The sequence below is a fragment of the Aquila chrysaetos genome, chromosome 3 (genome assembly GCF_900496995.4).
Source record: "Aquila chrysaetos chrysaetos chromosome 3, bAquChr1.4, whole genome shotgun sequence".
In the NCBI taxonomy this organism is placed as follows: Eukaryota; Metazoa; Chordata; class Aves; order Accipitriformes; family Accipitridae; genus Aquila; species Aquila chrysaetos.
This window is the reverse complement of record NC_044006.1, coordinates 6,666,850-6,694,681: the sequence shown is the minus strand read 5'-3', so window position 1 is coordinate 6,694,681 and position 27,832 is coordinate 6,666,850. Positions and strand designations below refer to the sequence as shown.

General features: G+C 43.4%; 1 protein-coding gene across 1 annotated transcript in view; it reads right to left on the bottom strand.

Annotated features, from left to right (window-relative positions):
* Positions 1 to 4,395: 4,395 nt before the first annotated feature.
* The window catches only part of BMP7 (bone morphogenetic protein 7), a 48,608-nt gene continuing 25,171 nt past the window's right edge, over positions 4,396 to 27,832 (bottom strand). Inside the window, exons 2-7 of the mRNA XM_030008266.2 lie at positions 27,445 to 27,637; positions 16,320 to 16,468; positions 11,290 to 11,487; positions 9,347 to 9,423; positions 8,573 to 8,683; positions 4,396 to 7,249 (exon numbers count right to left, since the gene is read on the bottom strand). Of these exons, the coding sequence (XP_029864126.1) occupies positions 7,100 to 7,249; positions 8,573 to 8,683; positions 9,347 to 9,423; positions 11,290 to 11,487; positions 16,320 to 16,468; positions 27,445 to 27,637 (878 nt within the window). The 3' untranslated portion in view covers positions 4,396 to 7,099. The remainder of the gene's footprint in view (positions 7,250 to 8,572; positions 8,684 to 9,346; positions 9,424 to 11,289; positions 11,488 to 16,319; positions 16,469 to 27,444; positions 27,638 to 27,832) is intronic.

Below are 27,832 nucleotides of genomic sequence, written 5' to 3'. Positions count from 1 at the left end.
TGGACCTACTGGAAGAAACTGCAGGACATTGGGACCCCACTGTACTGTCTCTATCAAGTGTGCTCTAAGCACATCCCCACTAGTATGGACTATTAAGAGCTTTGTTTTTTCCTGCAAACCAAAAATACCAACTTTTTAAAATATCTGGAAATAAACAGTTACATGAGCCACTGAAATTCATAACAAAGGACAAATTGAATCCTTCATGCTGTGTAACAGCCATAAATAAAGGCTTTATGGCTGAGAAGTTGTAGGCAATGTTCCAGCAAAATCGGATTTATTCCCTCCCCACCCCCTGCAATATAAATCTCTGGAAATGGGGGTTCCAAGGGCTGTTCTGACACACTGTTCACTACAGCTTCTTAAACCAGACTCTCTGCCAGCATTTATAGTTCAGGTTCTGTGCGTGGTGTGTGTGTGTGTGTATATAACTGCACCAGCTTTTACAGTTGATTCCTCGGTAGTCATGTGAAACTAAAACAACTGATGGGCTGAACTTAGAATCACTTGTGCATTTCTCTAATTTAAAAAAAGGAAAAAAAAAAAAGTGTGCCTTGCTGTTAGGAAAAAGATCTCTTGATTAAAGTTGCTCCAAGTCAATGGTGGCCAAACCTCTGCGAGTTTGTTCCTTCTCCCCCAAACCACTGGCTGGGTTTCCAGGGGAACCCTGCAAGATGGATTTCGACACCTGGTTGTACAGTTGCAAAGTGAGTACCTGCACACTTTCTTCTCGCAAATGTCTGGCCCTATCTCTACTTGCTGTCTTACTCCAAAATTTAGCCCTGAGGTTTCATGAAATACATCCTTGGAGTAATTAACCAAGTCCTACAACTGCTGTCCAGCCAGGTCATTCCCTGTTAAGTAAGAACAACTCAACTCGGTGGATTTAAGAGCTGGATTCTAGCTTCAGAAGCCAAATATAGGTCAGTAGTGGCAGTAGATCACCAAGAAATGAATAAACAAATCAGAAGCAAAACTCTTCATAGGTCAGTTTGGGATCAGCTGAGTGTGTTGGTTTGTACTCCTTTCCTGTACACCGAGTATATAGTCAAAGATAGAAGCTAAAATGAGGAATTTGTTCTCATTAAGCAATTGCCCAAATAACTTTTTTTTTTTTAAAAGAGGCTGACTAGTACTTCTGTCCAAGGCAGACAGATGTAGAACCATCGACCTCTCTGCTCTTGTCTACAGCTTGTTATAAACGCTGAACAAAATGGCTTAAATTGTTGGGACCTGAGAAATGATATCTTTGAGCTCTGACCCTTCATAACTGAATCCAGACATTGAATGTCTCTGCTTCCACATATTTTATATGAAGCACCTGACACAGCAGCAACAAATAACAGAGGAATAAATCCAGCAGCCTGCAACAGTTTGCCTTCATTAGCCAAGCCAAAGGTCACCTTGCTGGTGTCACCATTAGTGTCTGGCCACTACCAGGGCCATTGCCTGCTCTAGACCTTAGCAGAGAGATCATGCATTAGAGGGGAAGGTGGGGAGCCAGGTCAAAAGGCTCCCAATGCCTCTGTGGGGCTTTTTGTACCCCACAACCACAGCGACATCCCAAACCTGTATGTGCCGCTTTGGAAATTTAGCATAAACCTTAAGTCCTGGGCTTGAGCTACAGGTGCTGACACGCTAAAGCACAACAGATCTGCTGAGATCCTGGCATCCCCCCTTTTTCTTAAGAGCCGCTTAAAATAAGACCATTAGGCCAAAGTTATCAGCAGCACAGAGCTGCTAACTCAGGAGTCACTTCAGCTTCCCATTCAGAAAGGGTAAGTGCATGGTTTTAATTACAGGCAAGCCCATGGACATTGCAGTGAATACAGCCACTCGCCCCCTCCCAATTCCAGACACAAATGCTCCATTCCCCAAATTACTGCTGACTGGCCTGGGATTGGGTTTTATTGCAGACAAGCAAGCCAATTCTTTTGAGGGTGAGGTTAATTCAAGCAGCCCCATGTAGAGCTTTATTCTGCAAATGGTTAAATGCTTAACCATGCCTGCAGAAATTAGTCAAGTGCAGAGCAACCTCTCTAAGGGTTTGTGGGACTGAGGCTGTAGCCCCCTTTTCTCCCCTAGTTTCCCCAGTACTTTTCTCTGATGGGGGGAAAAAAAGTGAAGCTGTCTAAAGATTGTGCTGTCTTCATTTATGGAATTATTTCAAACATCAGGATTCTATTAATTGGAGAAAACAGCGGATTCGTCCCAAAGTGGCAAACCTCACAATATCAAAATAACTCTCAAAACATTAAAATTAAAAAGTCTGCTCCTACTGCCTGGTCAGCAAACAGACGCTAGGAAAACCAGCGTGCATGCTAGGAAACAAATCAGTGCATTAAACATGTGTTATCCAAAACTTCTGATCTTTCTTAGCTGCTGGTTTAGGAATACAAATTCTACTGCATTAAGCAGAAAAAGGGAATAGATATTTTTATTTAAAACAGAGTAACCCAAAGTGGCCATAATAACCCATTTGTGTTGCTTTTGTACTTGGGTAATGAATGACTGTAGTATAAAGTGCTCCTATTTTTTGCCTCAAGGTCTTGTCAATCATTACCTGATAAATAAAAACTTCAAACAGGCTCCTTTTAGCTTAATTGGGCAGAGTTTCTCTCCAAAGGAACGGCTGAATAGAGAGAATAATGTGTTTGTGGCAGCAATGGAAGTCAGCAAGCAGGGTATTTGGATGGAAACATACAGAGGATGCAAATTCTGAACTCAAAAGATGAGTCTTTTTGGTTTTACTTATCCAGAAAGTGTCTGTTCCCATTGCAGACAGAGCTGAAAGGATTGAATAGAGCAGCAGAGGAAATCCCGCGATCCTTGGCAATGCCACTGAGCTGCGCTTGTGCGAGCTCTGCTCTCCCTCTCTGGTTTTAGGCTTTACAGCTGACACTTCCATAAAAATCAGAAATCTTAAAATTACACTAAGGCTTACTTAAATCATTATCTTTTATTATATGAACGTTGGCAGCAACGGAGGCAGTTTCCTGCGCAGGGACAAAAGGATCCTATTGTCAGTACTGGAACAGATCTAAACCAGCTCAATTAAGCAAACATAACATCCTCAAAGTTTGGCCTGAAAGGAAGTTAAAATAACTGATCTATAAAATGTTTTAAATGTGCTTTAAAATGTCATTACTCAGATAAATCTAGCTGTTTTGAAGCTGGTTCACTAGAGTTTTATGGCCCTGCCAGTTTATGGCAGCATACGTATTCATGTCAAGAATGCCTCTTCCAGAACAGTAGATGAGGAGACAAAGCCACAGTAGCGCTGCGGACTGAGGGGAGGCTGCAACCGGCTCGGGAATGGAGTTTTGGCTCCCAGGCTGGGAAAGCTGCTCCGAAGCATATCCAGCAAGTCGAGTGTGTTTGTGGCAGAGCTGGAAACCAACCGATATTTCATGATATAAGGCTGGACGTGTTGAAGTTAGTGGTAAAGCTTCTGTTGGCTGCAAGACTGGCACTGTAAAGCAGGATCGTTTTTCTTTTTTTATGTGTTTCTTCCCTTCCCCTTGCTGGAAGCACCTCTGACTTACACTGGGTCTAAATGCAGAGAATTGGGACCTTACTGAGAAATACCAGAGGATCCTCCTTCTAAAATTAGTCTAGGCATACGAAAGCATAGTAGGCATCAGTTTAGGTCAATAAAGGTCTTTCCACCGATGCTTTGCTGGACTTCGGATCGGTGCGTGAAGCGAATATACTTATGAATTTGTAATCGCTTGTGAAAGATGGTAGTTTAACTCCGAATTGCTGATGATTTAAGCCTCTGGATCAGCAAATACATCTACATAAACTGGCACAACTCTGCTCACAGTTCAAAGTAAACAAGATCCAAAAATTGCTGGTGTGCCCCGAAGATATAATGTTTAGTTAATACAGGGATTTAGACCGTTATTTTTTTCAGCTGCCTCCATAGCAATGCGGTGTGGTATCCACAGTAGGAAACCTCATGCCAGCAGCATCTCTGAAATATGCTAAAACAATCTAAATTAGAAAATGTCAGCTTCTTGGCTGATGTTCCTTTGGAGTTTCTTTCTTCCTTTCTTGTGCCTCTATAATTTTATTGGGATGACTAAATCTCTGAACTATGTTAGCAGTAAACAGAACTAATTTACCCCCTGCTTCTTTGAAACAGCTGCTGACAGCTGCACTATAATTCAATCATGGATCTTTGCAGTGCAGACTGCAAAACATATTCATATTTTTTGTATTCTTCCCTCTCTGTTGTATTTGGACTGAGGGAGTCGCACCAAATAGCGACATGTGCCGGTTTTGCCTGTACGTAGAGATTGATCTACGTGAAAACAGAGGCTCAGGATGAAATATCGCCCAGCCAAAAAGGTTCTTTGAATATAGGGAGAATAACCACGCAGATACACAATGTTTGTTGGGATATCTTTTGCAAAGTTGCAATGATTTATTTTACTAGTTTGTACAAAAGGCTTCTGACAACTCCTGTGTGAAAAGAACCAGAAACGTGTATGCATTTTTGCCAACTGTTAATAAATATCTTCTTAAATAAGGAAACAAATGTGTTTAGGAACCGAGAATCATTTTTCCTGGATGTGACTGAAAAGGAATTCCGAGGTGGAAATAAATAATTCTTCTTCCGCTTGTGACAACTATTTACATAAAAATGTACAAACAGTGAAGCTGATGTTGAGCCTAGCAACAGAAATCCTGTTGTTACGTTTCAAAAAACCAAAACAAAACAGAAACAATCCCCACATAATATTTAATATATGAATCCTATACAGCAAGATACCGTGGTCCGAGTTAAAAATGCAATACACCAACGCAGTGACCACCAACACTGAAACACCCGCAAGAAAAACTAATCCTTGACTACTAAATAGTGGAAGTTTAGGCACGATTAGCTTTTAACTTTCTAGGCAGCACCTTAACCTCCTTTAGGAGGTTTACAGAAGCACTGGTGTATATACGTATACAATGTCAAAAGACACTTCCAATCTGTGTGATTTCAGTACCTCGCTCTAAAGAAGAGACGCGCCGAGGGCAGTTTGGGCTGTTTATCGTAGATGGTCTCGTCTGCAGGCTCCAGGGAGAAGACGGTCTTTGGGCCGCAGGTGTTGTCGTGCCGTTTGGCTGCGCGTGGTCCAAGTCTCACCTTGGGGCAGCTAGGAAGTTTGCTGGAGTTGCACTTGCAGAGCCCGTGTGCTGCGGCCAGGCTGGTCCTGCAGAAGTTTGAGTTGCCTGGGCTGGAAGCTGGTCACATCTGGCAATGTGGCAACCGCTCACCGAGGCCCCGGTCCAAAACCTACCGATGTCGTGGAGAGAATTCCACTTTCCCATGAGCCTAATCCTGCTACTTAGAAAACTGCTGGGAAAACACCAATTGACTTAAATGAGATTAGTATTAGACCATCAGAAACAAGCTTCCAATTTATTTCATAGACAGTAATTTTTTTTCTTCCTTTGCTTATTCTTTTTAAAGTGAGGCATCTGGTCTGGATTTGATCTGTGACTTAAAGGAAGAAGAGCAGTGAGTGATTTCCAGAATCGGGCGGTTGCGTTCATTTATCTTCTTTCTCTAACTCTCCTCTAAGGCAAGATACGGAGCCAAGTTCCCACTGCGGCTGCATCGCCCTGTCCACTCACTGAGCAGAGGGAACCATCTCCATGGATTTATTATGTTCTGGACCCATCTGTTGGAGGTTTAGGTTTTTGAAGTTTGGAGATTTAGAGCTGGATGTGCTGTGGACCTGGTGTTTTATTGGACAGAATTTTCTTTTTTATCTCCCTGGTGAAATTTATGCCAATCCTACTTTTGTAACCACAGCGTATGCCAAAGTGTTGAATTGGTTTGTGATTGGTTAGTGCTACTTTGTATTCTTCTTCACAACAACTTTAATTGAGTTTTAATTACATAAGTGTGATGTTTGTGTAACCTGTGACTTTAAAAAAAGGAAAAAGAAAAGCCTTGAGGGGACGTTTTCTTGCTCCTGGTTCCAGTTTGTTGGTGTGGCTCTTGAGAAGGATTTTTTTTTTTTTTTTTTTTTTTTTAAAGGTGAAGCCAATAGTAGAGCAGGGGTTTTATCGTAAACACTGACCCTGGGCAGTAACGTTTCCTAGCTTGTTTCTAGCTGGGTCTGTGTGGTGCTGGGTGTATGTCCCAGCTTACAGCACCTTCTGCACTTGAGCCTCCATGTTGTCAAAAAAGCATTGGAACTTGTTCTGTCAGTGAAGTCAATGGACATTTTCCAAACAGAAGCAGGATCTTTAGCTGGCTTTCACAACTCTGTAACTGCTTAGGATACCCCAGCTAAACGTTAGGTTTAATCCCTGTTTCTTAACATTTTGCTGCTTTCCTGTTTCAAGTTCATAGCAAATTCAAATTCTTTCTGGTTGCTAGAGGAAGTTTCCTTCCCTGTTGACAGAAAAAAGTATACCCAAAAAGTCTTGCTCTTTGGAATTATTTTCTTCAGTTCTTTTGCTTGCCAATTAGAATTTTTTTTTTTTCTTAGACTGATCTGTCCTTTGAATTTGCATCGATCCAGATATAGGTTTTGCTACTATAGTTTAAAACTAGAAGTTGCAGGTAATTAATCTTTGGTTTTGCTTATGAAATTGAAGCAAACAGAGGGATGGAAGTAATAATTCTCTAACAAAATACCTGTTCACTCCAGGTATATTTTGTTCACTTATTTTATTGCAAACTGTGTTACAGGAACTACACATGCTTATTAGTCACAGCACATTCTCACCTTGGATAGATTATTATTTTTTAACTCACAATCAACACTGAGTTTGCAATCTTCAGAAAGACTCATTTGCAAAAGTATGTATTGTAGGAGCCAATTTTGTAGGCAGATTTGGTTTTAAATGGTTTCTCTGGCTTGTTTCAGTTTACAAGCTCATTGTCTGTAATAAACTAAAACAAAATGTGTTCAAATACCACTTAGATCCAGAAACTGTTCCATTGTCTGAACTTTCAGAAGCCCGGTCCTAAAAACTGTTTGGGATTTTTTTAAACCCATTGCTGGAGTGCTAACCTTTTCCCTTCCCCCATATAGCCATACAAAACCACTCTTTACAAATAACTTTTTTTTTTTTCTTTCCTACAAATCTAATGACAGCCACATGCTCGTACCACCATGTTCCTGTATTTTTTTAAGATAACATTGGAGCTGTCATCAAAATAGAGCACTGAGATGGCATTGAGTTGTGTAGGAGCGCAGCAGGGTTTCGGCACAGTCTCTGGGTTTATAAAGTGAACCTGGGGAATGAAAGTAGAGGTGTGTTAAGATTTACTTTTCCCCTCTCCTCCCCCATATTTTTCTTTCCCAGGCAACCTTCTTCTGTCTGTCCCATACACTCACTCTGACATGTTTCGAACACCTGGCTTTGTGTACAAACGTTTTGAGATGTCCCCTGCCTGTACAGAGGCTGACGCAAGCACCCAAGTCAGATCTAGTTGGAAATCTTTCAGTGAGGCAGGTTTTCATTAGAAAATTCCCATTTGTCAGAGCAGTCAGCATTCTGCAGAAGTGTACCAGTTACGATAAACTCTGTGGGACGTGCGGGCGAGGTTTTGTGAGAAATCCCATCAGCCCTGGGCGGGGGGCCCCTGTCCCTGCGGCTGGCAGCACTGAGACCCAGCTGGGGCCAAGGGCTCCGCGTCCCCTGGGCTCCCTGCTGTGGGACCTCCGAGGAGAGGGGGGGGAAAAAGCAAATAAAAAGCAATCTACCAGGAGAAAAACACGCAGATTATTTCTTCCCTCGGGAATGTAGATGCTTCTAGCTTCCTTAACGCTTTTTGCAATGTTGTCCTTAGATGTGCACGGGACGTAGATGAAAAGGTGCAGCGAGCCTCCTCGTGCCCTGCAGATGTGTGCAGGGGGCCTGGGCTGTTAAGCTGGACCCGAATTGGGTAGGGGTGGGCATCCAGGCAGGTCAGCTGGGGGTCCTGCCTGGCCGGGTTACTCGGAACCAACGCGTCTTCTGGCCCGTGCCAAGAGCTGCGGTGCGTTGGTTTTGGTGACACAGCTGGGGCTGGGTGGCCCCCAGCCAACGGTCCCCCTGAGCACGGGCGCCGTGTCGTGAGGACACGCCAGCTCGGGGCTCCCATCTGGACATCTTTGCACAATTTCATAAAACAAATACACCCACAGAGCAGCTGGGCTGTGTAATTTTGGGATTCGCTGACCCCTTTCTCAGTCTGCCTCCAAATCCGCTTTTGGCGGCAGCGTACAGTGGATCCTCACAGAGTTTTTCCAAGAGGTGCTGGTAGTGGGTCTCGCGTCCTGCTCTTTCCTTCCCATGCAGTGGGACTATACCACCATTGAGATGCCTATCGTTGGGCCCTTTTAAACTAGAGAGAGCATGTCAATGCTCGCAGCAAAGACAGGGTAATTCCTAGCCAACTATTAATTCAGGCCACTTGGCTAGACATGTTGAGCCAGATGCTGCAGGCATCTTAATGAGCTAATGCAGACCTTCCTTCTCTTGTTAGCTTAGAGATTTTTTTTTTGTGTACAAACTTATTTCTGAGTAGCACCTATCAGATATAATACTGTAGTAGGAGCTACAGTGCACCTACCAGTGTCTGTACAATGGCATGATTTGTAGCATTCATGTACGAATTCAACGGGAAAGCACATTCTCCTTCACAGTAATACGCAGCGTAGCCCTCCGGAGCAATGATCCAGTCCTTGATTAAATTGAGTACGTTAGATTGTGGAGAAAGACAGAAATATTGTGCGGTGAAACAAAGAGTAAAAGAACACATAAAACTATCAATTCATACATTCGCATGCAATTACAGTGGCCTGCAAAATAAAATCTGGTACGCTGGCCTTTCTAATGCTATCTTGTACACCTCTAAAGCAGCTGCTTTTCCTGGAGGGATGTATCCCACTTTGCAAATGTGCCCATAGAGTAGGTGAACTTCAGGGTTTAGTTGTTTATCCATTCAGCAGTGTCCTCCTGGCTGTCCACAAGGATCACTTCACCCATCACTGAAATGCAGGTACAAGCTTTCAGAAATGAAAATGTCTTTAACCAGATCTAAAAGAATTTATAGATGAAAATGGAGAGAGCCGTATGTGCGTTCAGCACTGCCAGAGGAAATTCAGGGCCACAGTTTCTCAAAAGGACCTAAGTGTTTTGAGTTTCTAGACAGTCTCACACTAAATATTTATATACCCTAACTTTGCAGAAGCACTTCTTAAGCATGCTAAAGGCAATATACAATTTTTTTTTCCCCTCGGGGATAAAAAAAAATATCCAGTTATTGGCTTGATCTCACTATTGCAGCTCGATAAGCGATCTGCAAAGGCACCCCAGCTCACACCCCGGTCACGCGCAGCCTTACCTGCCACCCTAGGTCCCTGAAGCTGACGTAGAGCTCGTGCTTCTTGCAGGCTTGTCGCTGGTCGCTGCTGCTGTTCTCTGCATGGGGAGGATGGGTGGCCATAAGGCTGGGCTGCCCCTGCGCTCGCTGCATGCCCCGGCACCCGCAGCAATGCCCCAACAGGGAGTGAGGCATCACCGCTCGTCTGTTGCACTTAAGGCTTTCTTTTTTTTTTTTTTTTTTTAAAACGTTTTCAGTTTTAGTCATAAAATAATGGCTGGGTTCAATACGTATGAAATGCCCCTCTGGCACTTTGTGCAAAGCCAAAAAAGGCCTGAGAAAATAGTTTGGGTTTTTTTTTTTCTTTTTTCCCTGGACTTCCTCTGACCTCATATTAGCAAAAAGCAGATTTCTCTGATTATTGCCTACTATATAAAAGGAGAACCTATGAAACGAGTGACAGGGAAAGGCACCCTTTACCTGTTTGCTAAATTCCTGTCTTTGAATCACCTGCATTACTGGTGATAGCTGCAACTTCAGGCCTACAAAAGCAACACACGACATTAAGATAATGTGGAATCTGTTGTTCTGTCCAGTGAGGCTGGATCCAGATTACAGACTTCTTGCAACAGGTGACAATGCTGAAGCCAAAGAATAAAGCATGGACCTGAATTGTGGATCTGAACAACCATGACTAGCAGTGCAGTTTTAAAGTTGTGTCCATCCTGGACATACAGCCTGAGCTGGAGACCCAAGTAGAAGTACCAGAAAAATATTTTTTCAACACTTGCTGTTGGAAGCTAACTCAATACAGGGTCCCCAAGCTGGAATCAGGACGCTGGTTACATGGACTTTTCTAACCTACTCGCAGAAGTAAGAAATTCTTTTGTCCACTACCCATCCTTTAAAAATTGAATTGATATAGCAAATAGATGATAAAAATGCACACTTAAAACTGCAGACCGTCTATGCTTGTGAAACTGCAAAACCCAGAGCTCAGAAACATAAGCTATGGAAAACCTTTTTAAGAGACTTGGATTTTTGGGTGAGAGGTACAGAAATACATACACGTGGGCAGGTCAGAGAAGCCACACCTATCACCAGGGCTGCAGAAAAACATCACTAGTTCTAGGACAGGAATGACCTGATTAAATATAGGGAAGCTGCAACAAGACTGATGGGAGAGAGTTCTCCCATAACCTTGCAGGTAACCCCAAGCGATCCAAGGCAAAGGTGAGTCGCATAAGATGATATTGTGCCCTACGTTGTCATTTTCCTTCCACCTCTTGCAAGCTTGCCTTCCATTCAGTGAAGTGCTGGCAGAAATAGAGGTGGAATTTGCCCCTGCCCTCAGCAGAGATGGCCCTGTGCTGTGGTTCCTGCTGGGAAGGTCACCAAGGGCCCCGTTATTCTGAGGTGTCTCATAAGAAAGCCACGTTTCTATTTCAAATGCCTGATGGAGTTTTCTTCCATATTAGGAAGCACAGCTCCCCCCAAAATAGTTGTGGTTATCCTGAGCAACGAACGGGTTTTCCTCTTCTGTGTAATATTTTTGGGACTACTTTTGGGGGGCTAGACTTAAAATCACAAACTCTGAAAATCTACAGCATTTTGATTCAGATCCACTGAAATATATTGTCATTTTGATCATTCATTGCTTTAATGTAATTATCTTGCATTTCAAAATGAGAGTTTATTTTATGTGGGAGAAAAGAAGATATTCTGGTTAGGTGCCTTTTTTTTTTTTTTTAAATTGGATTAAGAAATCCCTCAGTTTAGCGTTGTTTCGAAGAAACGCTATTTTTCCAACTTCTTTTGAATAATCCCTAATCCCAAGTAGTTTCAAACCAGCAACTGAACACTAGTGGTAGACCAAAGAGACAACAAACAGACTGAATGTGGGAGAAACCATTCCCACATTATCCCACGCCCAGAAACATGGACCCCGGCAGCCCGCACTGTACCTGCGATGTTGGACACCCGGAAAGCTTCCTGGTTCTTTGGCGTTTTTGATCGATTCTGGCTCCTTTGCTTCCCTCCCGTGGAGCGAATACTGCGGAGGTGGACCTCGGTGGCTTTGAAGAAGGCTACTGTGAATGGCTGCTTGTTCTGCGGGCCGTGCCTTCCAATAAGACCCGCCAGTTTGGGATTGATGCTTTGCCCTTAATAACAGAATGGACTGATAAGAGAGCCTGCAGTAACTTTTCATCTTCAGCAGACGTAGTAAGGATAACAAGGAGGAGAGCTGCTGTCTGGCGGGTAAGGGTGATTCCTAGGTACGTCTGTACGCGTCGATCCACCAAGGGCCTGGACTTAATTGGCAAAGCTGCTTCTGACAAGAGCAGCTCAGCACAGCTAACTTCATCTTATATCTGCGTGTAAAAGTTACATAAAATAGTCCTACATATAATTATTTTACCCTAAATCCGCTTAGCATTAACTTTTCCTGCATTCTTTAGAGGGGTTTCTTTAAGTTCACCAACCTATAATTTGAAGCGATCCTATAAAAGGAACCATAAAACTCAGCCCATAGGAACACTAAATTCCCACTGGAAGGTTATTAACTTAAAATAAAAATGCCTTGTATGAAATGTTGACAGAGTTCCAGATACACTGTAGCTGAGAGAAACAAATAGTTCAGATCTTTAGAGACATTTTGCTTATTGCTGCATCTCAGCACTACTGTACCTGATAACTTTGTTGCAAAATTGTTGATTACTGTTCATGCTTTCTTCATCCTGGGCTTTTAAAATAATTTGATTTTTGGTAAAAGATGATTAGGTGGTTTTTCTGTAGAACTAAATCAATTATTTACAAAAAACACAAGGAGGGGGTGGCAGTGGGAAATTTAATATTTTTTCCCTGTTGTCTCCAAAGGATGTCTGGGTGCTGTTGTGAAATGCAGGGGTGATATCCAGAATTATCCTGTTCCAAGCTACTGAGTACTGCTGCTAAGTCAAAGCTATGTTAATGGTTTTTGTGATCCTTTTGCTAAGGACAGAGCTGGCCTTGTCAGCCACAAATCAAATATGCCAAAGGACAGCTGACACTTTCCTAGAGAAGCCCTGAAAGGCAGCCTGGCCAGGGAGAGCAGGCGAGGGGCTCTACAGTCTACTGACAAAAATGTCCTTATCTTACTAGTTTCTGACTACTGTGTCAAAAGCAGCTGGTAACCTGAAACATTTCTACGTAATATTCTATAACTGCTGTTTTTAAGATGAGTAAAGTAAATGCTAAGGCTTATAAATTATTGTCTTTATGGAATTGTTTCCATCTTTGCTCTTGCATGTGGCCAAAAGATTGGTAAATGTGACAGACGCAGAAAAAGGGGGCTGTGGTCAAAGCTTGAGGCCAAGAAATGGACCAGCTTCAGGCTGGAGTCCATTTTCTGTTTTTCTAAAAGTTTGCAGCCCAGTGAGTAAGTCCCAAGCTGCAATACATGGGATTTGTGGAGAGGACTGGCTCAAGAGGTGTTTTAACGGAAGCTTGGCAGCAGGACAACTGCCCAGCATGGCCAGGCCTTGCAAACTAGATAAAGCAAAACGAATTTTGGGACAGGGCACCAGGAACGCTTGGGTAAAAATAGCAAACGCAAAAACTCATGTACGTAGATTTATACGTGGACACACATCAACAACTTCTTCATCTTCTGCTTAAGCTACTTTCTGGAAACTTGTCCAAACAGTTTTCATTTTAAACATTTGAGGCTGAGCCCACAAAGTGCTTAAGCAAGTAGCTAATGCTAAATATATAAGTAGTTCCACTTGTGCCCAGGCTTTGCTGGATTGAAGCCTTATTTCCTGAAAACAAGCTCAGCTGCAGGAGTTAGAGCTCACTGAATACTGCTCCTATGGCTTTTCCTGCCCCTTTAAAGAAGTCTTTCTGCTTCCCAAAGCTGTTTAAACTAGCAAGTACCTCTACAGCTGTGGTTTTTCCAGTGTAAATTATTTTACCTTTACCATGTCTCTAGAGAGTAGGTCAGCAGTGTGCAGTGAGGGGACCCAACTTCACACTGATATGTTTAATGGATTTGCATTAGTGCAGCAATAAGTAGCATTTGACCAATGAATTCCTCGTCTAACACCAAGATGTCACGTTCAAGACCAGCATGGTGGCAGTGTTCCCTTGGCAGGGGGGGAAAGGCATGTAACACTCTGTATGCAAAGTAGCATATTTCTTTTTAATAAAGATGAGAAAAAAATCCCTTTCTAACTTTCCTATACATCTGGAAAGCAAGGTTAAACACAAGGACGCATCTGTAGTCACCACTAGACGATGATAAACTTCTCCCAAAAGAACTAGAACTGTGCTCTTGAACCAGAGGGCATGGCTTTATCTGCTTTTATGAAGCTACTTTTTTTAATACTGTCAAAAATGGGATCATAAGTAATAAACTAAGTAAACTTAAGTGGGCAGCTGCTGTTCCCATGTGCTGTTGCCAAGCAAGGCGTATTGGGTGCTGGGCTGAGAGCTTGCTGAAGGCTACTGAGTCACTTGAACATTTTTTTTGCTTGCTGCTTGAGTTGATCTCCATTTTCTAAGAGTAAACAAATACCCTTTGATTCCACCCTAGTTATACATGTTGATAGACTTATTTGGCAAGATTATAAAGAAATACAAAGATCAGTTAATTAATTTCTTTTGTATAATTTCATCTGAACAGTGCTTGCGATGTCAGAATTTTTTTAAATAGACTTCATGATTACAGATCTCTATGTAACAACAGATACAAAGGAAAGGGTTTTTCTTCTAATTCACTTAAAGCTTTGGGGGTTGCCCAAGCATATAGTGTTGCATCAAAATTCTGCTGTTTGCAGCACACGATTTTCATAAGAAGTCCAGGTGTAAAAGCAGGTTTCTTGTTAGTGCACACCGTTGGTCTAAATCCAAAGTGAAACTTGGGGAGCAAGGAAGGACATGTCCTCGCCATTCAAAACAGAAACAAAAATTCACGTGTGCGGTGGAGAAATGTGAGTGCAAAGGTGCGCTGCCAGGGGACTTGGTTACAGAAGACAAGCAGACAACTGGTTCCTGTATCTCTATATTTACTTCTTAAACAGTGCAGTTGGCTTTTCTAGCTTTAATGACAGGATGATTAAAGTATTTTGTTAATCTATTTTGAGAAAGCAGCAAGTTACTTAGCAAAGGGTGGAAATCATACACAAACTCAATTAGATTTCTCAGGAGCGCAAAAAGAAATCAGATTCCTAGTTTTCATTGAGTCGAATAACAGATGAGAACGCACTTATCACTGAACCTGGGAATTTCTGTCTTTGAAAGCTCTCTCTGTGACAGATCTGGCTGTATGCATTTAAGGGTCCACTTCTAATTGCTCCAGCAGAGCAGACGGGGTTACTGTAAGTGTGTGCAAAGTTGCAGCGTTTCCTTGGATGCAGGACCCTGACAAGTCTCCACTGAAATCTGTAACATTCATAAATCAGCTGCCTTCCTCCTTAATGCTGAAAAATGGGATTTGCTGTAAAATCACTGGGTGAGGATGGGGGAGGACAGAGCGATAAGAAGACTTTAACGGTAGAAAAGCATGAGTGTAATACTGTGGTATTCATAGCATTTAGATATATTAAGCCTACTTCTAAGCTATCACTTTTCTGGGGACTCTGGGCTGGGTCTTGATGGTTTTCCTATATGTGAACCACAATTGAACAAATGTGCCATGATCATGGACACAACTTCTGTACTTCCAAGTATTTCATTTAGGAGGCAAACTGGAAATTAAAAACAAGGACAAGTGTTTGAAAACAGGTTAAGCTTGTCTTAGCTGTTAATTCACCTTACTGTTTTAACTTTAAGAGTTAATCTTAACTTGTAAATCGGGTTGAATTTGAATCTTCATACAAAGATGGCAAAAGGCATCTATCATTGGGGTGGGGACTAGTAACTTCCATGGTGAAGCTCCTGCTTTGTATCTGTGTTTGGGTTTCTGTATTCACTGATCACTCAGGGCAGGCTAAAACAAACCCTGTGCACCTCTCTGTGCGCAGGTCTCTCATGAATAAAATCACCCTTTCATGTAAATGATTCTCTGTAGGTTGCCTGTTTCAAAACTGCTTTGCACAGTCTTTATGCAAAATACTACTTACTGGAAACGTTCAGAGTGTTGCATAAAAACCAATAGCAAGTGATATCATAGATGCATATCTGGAGAATGAAAGTATGTTCTTAGAAAACTACATTCAGAGTATTTATAGTAGTTTTGAGCTGGGTTTTTCTTAACCTCTCTTGTGGGGCAGCCAGGCTGTTTCAGATGGTCCCAGGTCCTGGGAACCCTCCAGAAGATCCAGAATACTTTGGTTTCCTTGCACAAGTCTCCAAGTGAGCATCAGGAATCTTAACTTTAAGATAAAGCAGCATGACTTTTTAGTTAAGACCAGGTTAGGAAAATTCCCTGCCTGATTCTAAACACATCCTTTCTGGAGATATTTCAGAGCCAGGTCTTCCCACCCATTCCCAAACCTCACAGGTTTGTACCATAAGCACACTGTAGACCTTGGACTCCAGACTGGGCATGACTTTACTAGTAATTTCTGCTGCCACAAAGGATACTAAAATGGTTCCTAGCTGTCTTCTGAATCTGAAAGGACTTTTGTGCCAATTAACACCAGTCTTCTACATCACTCAGTTGTGTCTTTTCGCACATAGCAAAGTTTCTTCCTCTCTCCTCGACTGGATTGTACTACCTGCAAATTAGCCAGCAGCGTATGCATACCTTGATGACAACGTGTACATAGCTAATACTGAAATGACTGCAGACAGGTTCCCAATCTGTTAAAGCATTTGAGTACATCCTTAACCTGAAATATGTCTACAGATGATTTTTTTTATTATTGTTATTTCCATCTTAGGCAAATGCAGGAAAAACATGCTTAAGAAATCCTGTTCAAAGGAAAGAGTACTGAATGCCAAAGGCTTCCCCTGGCTGGGAATCGTGTACCTGAAACAGACTCACTGATTGATGTTGGTGTCTGACACTCACCGTCGATGCCTTCCACGGATAGCTGCAGGCCAAGATTGTGTTGGGGATTCACCACCCAGTGATTACTGGTTGCGGTAATGTCAAACACCAGCCACCCTTCTTCTGCAGCCCAGATTGTTCGAGAGTCAAGCAGGAACAAATCTGAATCCCTGAAATAAAGAAGCGTAATTCCCAGTTACCCAGGCTTTCCGCTGGAGTCTCTATAGGCATCCACATACATGCTTTAAGCAACACCACTTGGTCAGCCTTTCAAGCGATAGGCAGATTATGCCGGAGCTGGGCTGGCATGCTTTCCCATCTAATCACCTTCAGATGAAACGCTTTTCTTCCCTTCAAAAAAGGGAGGATGGGTTGAAGCAGAGTTGAGGTGGTTTGGGGTTACTTTGCTGTTACAGTTAACCTTAGAGCTGCTGATGCAACTTCAGAAAAAACACTTGCCAGGCACAGATTTGCAAAATTATTGTTTGCATATGCAAACTTGGTAATTGGGCAGACAATGCTGCTCATTATCCTTTCCACACATAATTTCCTGACGTTTATGCATAATTGTAGCACTGGTGCAAGCCAGCTGGAACACGGGTGTGCATACATTAACATATGTAATGGTTTTCTAAATTTGTTCGTCTGAGGTTACAGATGATTGATTGAGGCAATATCCCTCTGCACAGTCACAGGTCTGCATTACTTTGGGTGGCAATTTTCTTCCAGTTCATTGCTTAATTTTTTTAAAGGCCACTGCTGAGTTATTCTAGTTGAAGAACTAATACCAGAAAATGAGAAAGATCCGAAATAGAGAGGATTTTGTGCATGTGAAAAGGGTGAAATCATTCTGGATTTACAAAACATTTCCTGGCAAATTTCTGTAAAATGAAAATTTGAGAAAACACAGATTCTGTAAAGGAAGGAATCTTCTCTTATCAGAAATCAAGAAAGAGATAAAACTTGGATGAAAAAATTGGATAGTGGTGCAGTGCCTTTATAAAAAACGACTTTACGAGAAGAACAAAGAAACACGGTGGAAGTGTCTAGACAAGTCCCGTAAGAGCTGCTTTTGTACTTGCAGTGCACAAACATGATAACTTGTTTAAGTGTAATTATATCCTTTTGAATGCAGAAATATCCTTGGAAAACCCTTTAATCATGTCCTCAAAGCTTTAAGAAGGCCTTATTAATTTTGTCACTATTGATTTGTCAGTGCAAATATATATATTTAATATAGTTTAAACAGTGCCTCTGGTTTGCATGAAATATCAAGTGATCAAAAGTGAATCTGAGAAGTGCTGTCGGCATAGAGGCTTTTGTCTCGTAGCTTTTAGCGATTCTTTTCCCTGTGAGATACCAAGAAATTAGAGGCTTTTGTCCCACACAGCTGACTCAAAACAGAAATGCAGTTTTATTGCAATGTTTTTACTATCTAGCTTTCCTTTCAACCTTTGTGGGCCAGAGTGCGTAAGAGAGAATGGCTTTCCTCCATGAGCTAAGAGATGTCACTGCCTCTGGCTCTGTGCTGGCTTACACGAAATTAAACTTCTGAAATTAGTTCCTGCAGAGCATGCGAGCACATCGCCCAGCATGCGTAAGAGGAGGAACCTGCCCTTTCCTCACCAATGCACGATACCTGGCTGAATATGTAGATGCAGCCAATGCTGCTGAGGGTGCAATTAGTGCTGCATGGGGCAGCCTGAGGGAAAGCAGTGCCCTTCTGTGTCAGCTCGATTCAGAAAGAGGAGGCAAGGTCTGGTGCTTGCAAGAGATGTTTTGCAGGTGCGGGATTACGACGATTGTAATTCCTCCCCTCGCCCGGCACGTCCCTGCCATGGAGGAAGGCACGGGAGAGGGAGTTTTGCTTTCTTTTAAACAAAGTTTCGGGTTGTGGAAGTCAGCCTTGCATCAGAACTGAACTTGCTGCAACGCTTCCTCGCTGAGGCACCGGGGATCCTACGGGGAGTATCTCGGCTGGTGTTTGGGCAGCCGAAGCGAGCGGCTCAGCAAGGAGCCGCGGTGCAGCGTTGGAGAGGCTCAACCCAGGTGTTAGGAGCTGCTCTCTGGAGCTCAGTCAGCTTTGCTGAGTGCACCTAGGACAGCTGAAGATAAACAGTACGGATAACCCCCTCCCTCCACATACGCATTAGTTACAGGAATGTAAGATGCTTGAACTCTAACCGGGGGACAAATTTCCTGGGGTTTCATCCCCACCCAGAAGCAATGGCCCTGTTCCCACAGTGCATGACACAGCCGCGTGGACACCTCCCGCCCTTCCCTGTTTACAACACACTGAACAAAACGCATCCCAGAGGAGCCAGGGACGAGGGAGTAGTACAGATTGGCCCGTTCCAATGGCTGAGTCCAAGTTTCCAGAAGTAAAGGGTTTTTATATTCACATACTGCATCATTTAAGCATGGCCCCTGACTGGAACTCATGATTCACACAAGGTTTAGTTAACAGGGACTTGGCTTGCTTGGTTTTTCTCCCTTGTAGTTTGCAGGTTGAAGATAATAGCAATAATGATAACTTTTTTTGGTTTTAGCTACTGCTCAACTCAAGTATTATTACTCAGAAAAACCAGCCTTTAAGCTTCCCATGCTGACATGATGCAATCAGGGTAACCAGACAACATGAGGCATCAAGTACCAGGGTGAGTCAGTCTGGGAAATTGTATAATGCGTTTGTTTTCCTGTAGTTACAGCAATGTGCAAACAATAGGCCTGGAGGGGAAGCCCGAAGTGAGAGAGATCAAAGGGACCCACTAAAGGGAAACGTCCTTCCCACACACGCTTGGAACGTTTGGACCCAAAAAGGCCCGGTTTCAGATGCTCTCTGGTGAAGTTCAAGCACTCCTGGATTAGCACTTTCCACTCTGGCCCACCAGCAGCTGCCAGGGATGGGATGCAAAACCTGACTCGTGTTGCAAGCAGAGGCTCCTGAGATTGTGGCGCCTGCTCCGATGTAAAGAAACCTCTTGTTCTTTTTAAAAGAACAACCTCTCGTTAAATGAAATGCCTTGCTCTCCAAAGACTTATAGCAAACAGCGTTAAATCACTAGCTAATAGACAGCAGGCCCTTTAGACATCATTGTTGGACAAGACATAATAAACATGGCAAAGAAATGTTATTCTGCTTAGACTTAAACAAAATTTGCTCTGAGGGCTCCCATCTAATGACTTGTCATATGAGATAGTGCTAGTTAAGTCTAACTAATGTGGCTGGTTTGAGTTTTAGCTTTGAGATAAAGATCTAAGCACAAAGGGAAAAGGTTTCTAGTGCACATCTTACTCTCTGCTACCTTACCTACCAACTGTATGCATATTTAGAGCGTTCTTGGAACAATGTGAATAATGGCTCTCCAATCAGGAGGCAGAAATCACTTTGGTTCTACGGCCCTGCATTCAATCCCTTCATTTGAGAACTTCAGAGCATGTGAGAAACTATACGGAACCTCTTACCAGACCAAGAGATAAGAAAAGGCACATGATGCTCATTTTACAGAAAATTAAGCTCGGATGTGGAAATGTTAATGTCTAGATTAGAGTTACATAAATTATGAAGGCTGGATCCAGACCACAAGTATGTTTTGTTGAGACCACATCAAAATGGTTCAGCGTTCAAAGTACTGACATCAGCAGGAGTGTCAAAGCTTTTAGCAATGATAAAACTCAGGGCTTTCAGCTTAGTTTTCTCAAGTATCAGGCTGTCAGGGGAGCTTAAGATGAGGACAGGAGGTTGGCACTTGTCTACTGATCACTTTGGTAGTGTCTGGCACTGGATTCCAGAAAGGAGAGTCACCTCCCGTTAGAAAGCACTCCCAAAAATTTATCTACAGGTCATATAACTGCTGTGTGGTCTATGAAATTTCCTTAGTGAACATATTTTCTGGACTCAAGGGTGAGTAACAAGCATTGCAAAGTGAGGGTGGCTGGGGAGGATGCATGTGAGATCGTGTCTGGAAAGCAGCTGGAGTTATGGAGGTGGAAGGGCTGAAGCTGCCAAAGGGCTGTGGAGGGCTGGTGGCATGAGTGGGGTAAGAAAAGGAATCACAGGCGATTAGTGGGAGAGAAAAGGACTGGAAGAAGTGAGGTATGTGGGGATGAGTGGAGAAATAAGGGGAGACAAAATACAGAAAAGGCAAGTAAGAGTATCCTGAAAGGAAGCGGTGAGGAAGAGAGTTAACATGTTCCAATGCGGTAATTCTAAGAGAAGATAAAGGATTAACAACCACGAAGCTTCATGAAAATAGTATGTATGGGCTCTTTGCCTTTTGCTGGGGTATTTTTTCCAGCCTCTAGGATGCACTTTGATTTGAAGCCATAAACATTAGAAACATATCCAAAAATCAGAAGTGCAGCATCTCCCCTAATCGCCCGCCTTGATAAGTCAGGGCACAAGGAAGAACATGGACCAGCGAGAGAGACTCAGTGAAAATAGGAGAGTTAGCAATTCTGCAATAGCAAGAGAGAACAGGAGATGAAACTCTGCATTTATAAACTATAATGCTACAAGGTCTACACTGCTTGAGGGTAGCCCTCTCACCAAACAGCCCCTGCTTTTGCGTCTGTTTTCTTCACTCACTTTCCCCATCCCCCTCATCGGCTCTGTTATTTCAAGCTGCTGGTTGACAAGTGGTAGTAAACACTAACGAGCACTTCCAAGTGGGATAAAAATAAATGGGAAGGACAGGCAGCAGCAGCAGCAAAGGTGACTCTTGGCAACTTTCATTACATTGCAAGACAAGCTGATTTCTGTGATGTGCTGGCACTCTGGGTCGGGAGCAGACTCGGAGCCCCGGCTCACCTGGCCGCGTCCTGGCAGCAGCCGGCCCAGGGCCACTGCCACCAGGTCCTGCGGTCCCCTGCCTGCGTTCAGGTAATCTGCCAGCCCAAAGAGCACGCTGAGGCTGCCCGACAGCCGCACTGCTCTAATCCCTACCTGCTAGTTTGAGGAATTACAGATCTAACAGCGTTTTAAACAATAACCGTACTGTGACACCTAGCAGCAGACTTCGAATAGTTTTACAAATACAGGTCAACCCTCCTGCTTCTGTTTTAAAGCGGGAAACACTTGAGGCATGGATATGTTAAATGTCCTATTGACTTGGCATGTAAACCACAGCCACTAAGCCAGGAGCACAATCCTGTCCTCTTGACTGGTATTCTAATCCTAGAGGGGCTGTTTGGGTCACAGGCATAGTGCAAGATAGCAAGTTTGCCAACAGGCAGCCCGAGGACAGAGCTGGCATGGGGAGATAGGGGCAATTCACATCCAGGTTTGAGCGGCTGGAGGGAGGAGAAGGCATAAAGGGCATCCTGGGAGGGAGAGAGGAGATCTGGGGTTAGAAGACATCTGTTTGGATTAAAAAACTGCAGTATCCAGATTCCAGTTTGCTTGGTGTCATTGCTTAAAGTCGGCTGCAGCTGTCCAAAGACAAGCTTAGGAAAATATTTTTCAGACTTTCCTACTTTGAGAGGGCCCCAGGATCTCCCTGGGCCTCTCCCTGGCACGTTTGCAACACCCTCCGTACACAGACCTGATGCAGCCCTCCTCCCACACCTTCCCTTCCCTGCGTGCCTGGGATCCCCTGGTTATCCTTCCCTTTCCCTCCCCGTGCCCCTGGGGAGGAGCCGCCAGCCAAACAAGGCTGGGGGTCTCCTCCAGGTGAAGGGATGGCCACAGCAGGAATACAGTTTGCTGGAGGTGGTTTCCAAGGACTGGTCTGAAAACCGGCTGTACTGGTAGTGAAACGGATCGATGTAACTTTTGTTGAATCTTGGGAGAAATTAAATTCACTTTAAAATTTCAGCAGATTCTTGATTCTGTTTTGTGTGTTTCTAGTAGTCGTGCTCCCTTTCCTATGTAGTGTTTGAGAAGGATAAGATCTAGGTTTCAAAGACTGATTAAAAGTGGCAATGGGAGTCTGTTACAGAGAGATGCAACATGTTTCCCAAATACGAAGCCTCTTGTAAAAGCAGTGCTGAGAGAAATGAGGTTATATACATATCTCTGACACTTTATATACAGCTGTTTCTATTCAGCATTGAATCGCTGTTTATTAGTGCATCACTTAGCTGAGCAAGAGCCCACTGGGGTATGCAAAATGCCTCCTGCGGCTACTCAAGTGCCTGTGAAGAGTTGTGCCTTGCTAAGTGCGTTCAAGATTTTTCAGAGGTTTTGCAGGCTGCAGTGGCTTTTAGGAATGGTCTGAAAAAGATAACTAGATACAGCTCTGTTCTTGGAGAGCTACAGGGTTTCCATGCTGAAGTTCCCTTGCTACTTGCTAAGAGATGAGTACAATTATCAACCGACTTGCAGATAAGTCACCAAAAAAAAAATCAAAGCTATTGTCAGTACCTTTCTAGATGCTGTTAGTACTTGCAGATACCATCATGGTGCTGGGGAACAACATTAAAACAAACTATGCCCTTTGCTGCACCATCTCTAGAACGATCGCACTGGTACTTAAAAAAAGCTCCGAAAGGAAGGCACATCTGCTTCACGGGTTGGGTGGGCCTAAGCCTTTCTTAGTTACTAGAATTACATGTTTCAACCCACAACATGGAAACAGACTCCAATGAATGGGAGAAAGGGGTCTGGAGAGGGGCTCAGGTTTGATCTGGGTGCAGAAGTGGTGTAGTTTGAAGCACAAACTAAAGCGTTCCAGCTGCAAGTCAAACCCAGGAATGCATCGTGCAAGATCTTATTTTTCTGTAGGGCTGGTAACATGAGCATTCAAATCATTCACTGCCTTTGAAGCCTGTGAAATCCATAATGGCCACAAAGTGAACATGTAGCAACTACATTTCAATTACCAAAGGCTGGTCAAGTACCTGGCTTTATTCTTTCCAGTAACAAAACTCCCATCGACTTCAAAGGGGTTGGGATTTACTCCACAGTGCAAGTGCTGGGTCCAATGAAATTGGAGATGTAACTCTGGGACAAGGTATTTTAGCTTCTGAAGGTGCAGACAGATGGGCAGGATCGAGCTCTGATGTTGACGGAAGCTATACAGTCTGCATTTTTTCTGCAGCTTCAGGTTAATAAGCTGAGGATGATGCCCCGACTGATAATCTGCCCCAGAACTGCATGGGTACTTTTTGAAAATACACAAGTTGCTATCAATTGCAATAGGAGTTAGGTATCCAACCTGCTTGGCCGCTGTTAGAAATCCCACTACATACCTGTGTGTCTCCTCAGCACTTAAGTCCCTTTGAAATTCTTGCTTTGGCCATTGCTTACAATAGTGGAGAGTCTAAGGGTAATGGCTATTTCTTTTGCAAAGTAATTCACAAGCTATTTTATGATTCCAGTGTAAAAGTATCAAAGTTCATTTTTCTCAGGCTCATATCCATAAGCTTTATTTTGACATGTTCCCTGTGTAGATGCCCCAGATAAACGACCTTCAACACCTCGTAGCAAGCCTTGTGCCCTGTGATGTGTGCTCCCTAGCACTGGAATCTGCTTTGCTTTTCCGCAGCACCCAGGAAAGAGGAGACAGAGGCTTGAGCAGCACCCAGCTCCCTGATGGCAACCTTTAGTTCCCACTAGCAGGGTTTGTGACCACAAACAGGGACTTGATGTCCTGCTGCTCCGCACCCTTCTCAAGCCAGTCACTGGCTTTATAAAACTCCTTCCCAGGCTTTTGGGTGAGTGAACCATGAAGACCAAACAGAAGTTGGACATGAGTCACTGGACTTTAAGTTATGTATGCGAAAGCTTTGAGACATGTTATATTAGTCAAAACATCAACTGTTTTTGCAGTGTTTATGATATTAGGAACATTTTTTTCATGAATGTACTTGTTTGCTTAAAGTGAATAACTGATGCTTTGTGCCTAAAGAATGCTGTACATGCCTTTTTATAAAGGAGATGTTGCCAGTTTGAAAAGCTTGCCTTGCAATTAATTCTTAGATTTGGAAAGGCCAGAAAGAATATTTGATCATTCAGTCCAGTTTCCTATAAACACCTGTAATAATATCTTCAGTCTGACAGAGATATAATTTCTGTAAGTCGAAGTCCAGAGCGGCATCCCGTCTGCTACAAAGGACAGGGCTGGGCTCTCATTTTTACTGCCAGGTTTGTTAGGTGTCTATCTGTCCATGACTGAGCAGGTGGATGGCAGAGAGCTTCCACCCTGTGTTCAAATGTTGGTACTATTCAGGGGCAGGATTTCAGAAATAGTCTGCTGTGGGTGCAGCTGTTTGTCTGGAAAGACCTATGCTTGTATTTTTCACCGACAATAAATTGCAGACAAGAGATGTTGCTGGTTAGATACCTGCCAGCCTGTCTGAACTCGTAAAGCAAGTCATTAATTGTTGAACTGCTCATACTTATGGTTTATTTGAACTGAGGGCACACCATCACACCCTCCAAACTGGAGGCTCATCTGAGGTTTAACTGAAAACCAAGCCTTCAGCGTATCTGACGATCTCTTCACCCTCAAAGGAAAAAATCTCCAGTCAGCCTCAGCTCGGGCTTTCCAGCTGCATCCCGTGCTGGTTTTGTGGCCCTAGAAGCTGTCCTGGTCTCTGCTGTGTGTTGCCGTGTTACAAAGGAGAGACGATGCTGCAGCTGCCCCTGGGGAGCCTGGCGCTGAGCTGCTGCGCGTTGGCGCACTTAAACAGCGCGCACGTAGCGGGGGGGGCACAGGCCTGGAGAATACCGGCTCTTTCGGATCCTGAAAGGCAATTCCAGCGATCTCCTGGGAGATCCCGCTGCTCTTGTGTCATCGTAAGAGCGCAGGGAGCAGGAAAACCATTTGGGGTTTTGTTGGCCGTTGTACCTGCCGTGCTCTGGGGAGAGGAATCTACAAAGTCAAACGCGAGCAAAGGTTTTCTTGCCTGCGTGGGGGGGAGGGTTTGGCTTTGTTTTGCTCTTGTTGCTAACAACGTCAGATGGGTCTGACTTTCCAGCCTGCTCAGGATGAGACAAACAGCCAAGGAAGCATCAAAGTGAATGGGTGTTTTTTGATCAACATTGGAGAGAGTTTGTTTTCTTTCTCCACTTGCCCAATGACACACTGACTTGGATGACTGGTCTGTGACAGAGCCGGTTGGAAAATGTCAGTGGAAAAATGCAGAAAAAGAGCAAATATTTTTACAAATGTTAGTGACAATATTTTTACCTTTGGTCAATCCAAACCAACAGGAATATTTTTTCAGGACAAACTGTTCAAAATTCACCATTGCCTGTGCCAAAATGTATGCAAAGGGTGAATATGCAGGAACGCTCGTTAAAAATAGTGTTCCTGTGGTGACTACGATGCAGTAAAACTGCATCTAATCTTGTAGCTGGAACATCTGTATAATTAGCAAGATTCCTCACCTCTTCCAGCCAGCGGTTCATGTATATACCTGCCCTTTGCGTACATTTTTTCCTTTAGGAATAAGACTTTGTGAAGGAGACGGTTTGCAGAAACACTTGCTGCTCCACACATAACTATTCTCAGTAGGTACCTTACAGCCCTCTCTCAACATAGTTTTAACAAACCTGTGGATGTATCATCATAAAATGAAGGTAATAAATGTCATCCTAACTCTGTCAGTAAGATTCCTAGTGGGCACCTACCTCACTCATCAGGATCTGAAGAACTTCCCTGGCATCTGATGAGGAAGGACATTGACTTCAAGAACAGGTTTCTGGCAATTCCCTAATGCCCTGGCACACGGGTTAGGGCCCCTTCATCTGCCAACACATCTCTTGTTTCTGCTCTTCCCAAGAATGAAAAGTCATCCCTGCAGGCTTGTACCTAAATAACCTACTCAAGAAATACAGCAAAGGGAGGCTTCTATCTCTGGAAGGGCCTAAGATCTAATAAACGCTTATGGCAACTGGGACGTCTAATGGGTCCTATGCACATTTGTGGTTTGTTGCCTTCTCCTTTAAGAAAGCCTGGTTAAAATGTATAGTTTGACTTATCACTCTTTGATAATAGATTAATATTAGCATAGTCCCCAAATCCTGCAAATTATTCTGTCATTAGAAATGCCAAGAGAACCATAAGTTTTAAGCCATAAACTCAGAATTTCAGATGTCAGAGAAAACACACCAGTGGTTAAATACTTTCACCATACAGCAAAGCCGGTAGAAATTGTCACCATTTAAAAATGTTGATAAGGTTTCCTGTCATATTTCAATTTTTTTTTTTTTCTGCATTTTTATTAGCTCTTATAAAAATATAAAGCCAGAATCCTGATTACACTAATTTTTTTTTCTTACCTTTTTGGACTTTCCCCTTTTTAAATCCCTAGCATTTCTCTTTTCATAAACCTAAATTAGGGCTGTGGTATTATTACCCCACATTTAGTAGTCCTAAAGAATAACTTCTGACTTGCATATATGACTGTAAATATTTTTCATGTAAATAAATGCAGTCTCACTTTTGGTAGGATTTGTATGTAAAAGAAATATGCGCAAATGAAACTAAGTGCCTTTGATAAATGGTTTGGGATTGCTGATTAATTGGAACTAAAAACAGATGAGAAAATTGAACATATGTTCTTATTCAAGTTCCCTGGAGGATTTGTCAGGGAGCTTTGCATACATTAATAATTGCTTGGAATGGATTTAATAGCTCATCTTGTAGTTTTGCACATGCAAAACAATCAGTCAATATAAAAAGCATGGTGTCATCTGTCTCTGTTAATTAGGGATCTCGAATGCCTTTGGTAATAAAGGCTAGTAATTAAGCTACAATTAGGAAGGAAGCATTCGGATGTGGTTTTGCCACCTCAGGATCCATAAGCGGCAGGAGGAAGAGAGTAGGTCTCCCAGAAACCTGGAAATACTCTCAGTTCACGATCTTTCCCTGCACTAGCACGTGGCCAGGCTTGTTGGCTCCTCAGCTACCGAGTGCTCCCAGGGACAAGGGCGACAGCACTGGGGATGCTCCCTGGGGCATGCGGAGGCTCACAGGGCACCTTCTCCCCATGCCCTCGGTGGCTGACCACACGTGGCAGCTACGTGCCCACTGTATTAGCGTTGACTGAGATTTCGGTGGACGACCCTGATGCCCAAACCCAGCTCTTCAGCCACTTTTGCTGATGGCACCAATAATTCTAAAAGTATTAGACATGGTTCTCTGAAGAAACGTACTCTGCTTGTGCTTTCGCTGGGATTTCCCTGTGGGTCACTCACCTTCCCGGGTGCTCCTGGAGTACCTGGTAGACGCTAATCTGGAACGTTTCATTATCGAAGCGTTCGCGGATGTAATCCTTATATATCCTGAACTCGGCAGCCGTCACCGCTTCCCCCTCCGGGATTCTGGAGAGATCAAACCTGAACTCTCGGTAGTGGCAGCGCTGATGGTGAAACTCTCTGTCATGCTCCACTGAAACAGAAAAACAGCCCATTAGCCACCTGCTTTGTTCCCTTTCGCCTCACCGTCAAACAAGCTTGTGAGTTGCCACAACAGAAAAGGGCAAGAATATCTGATTGCAGCATCTCATGCTGTCGTTCGGTTCATTAAAGCACGTAGGAAATACATGACTCTATCTGGGCTATTATAAGCATATACGTGTTTATC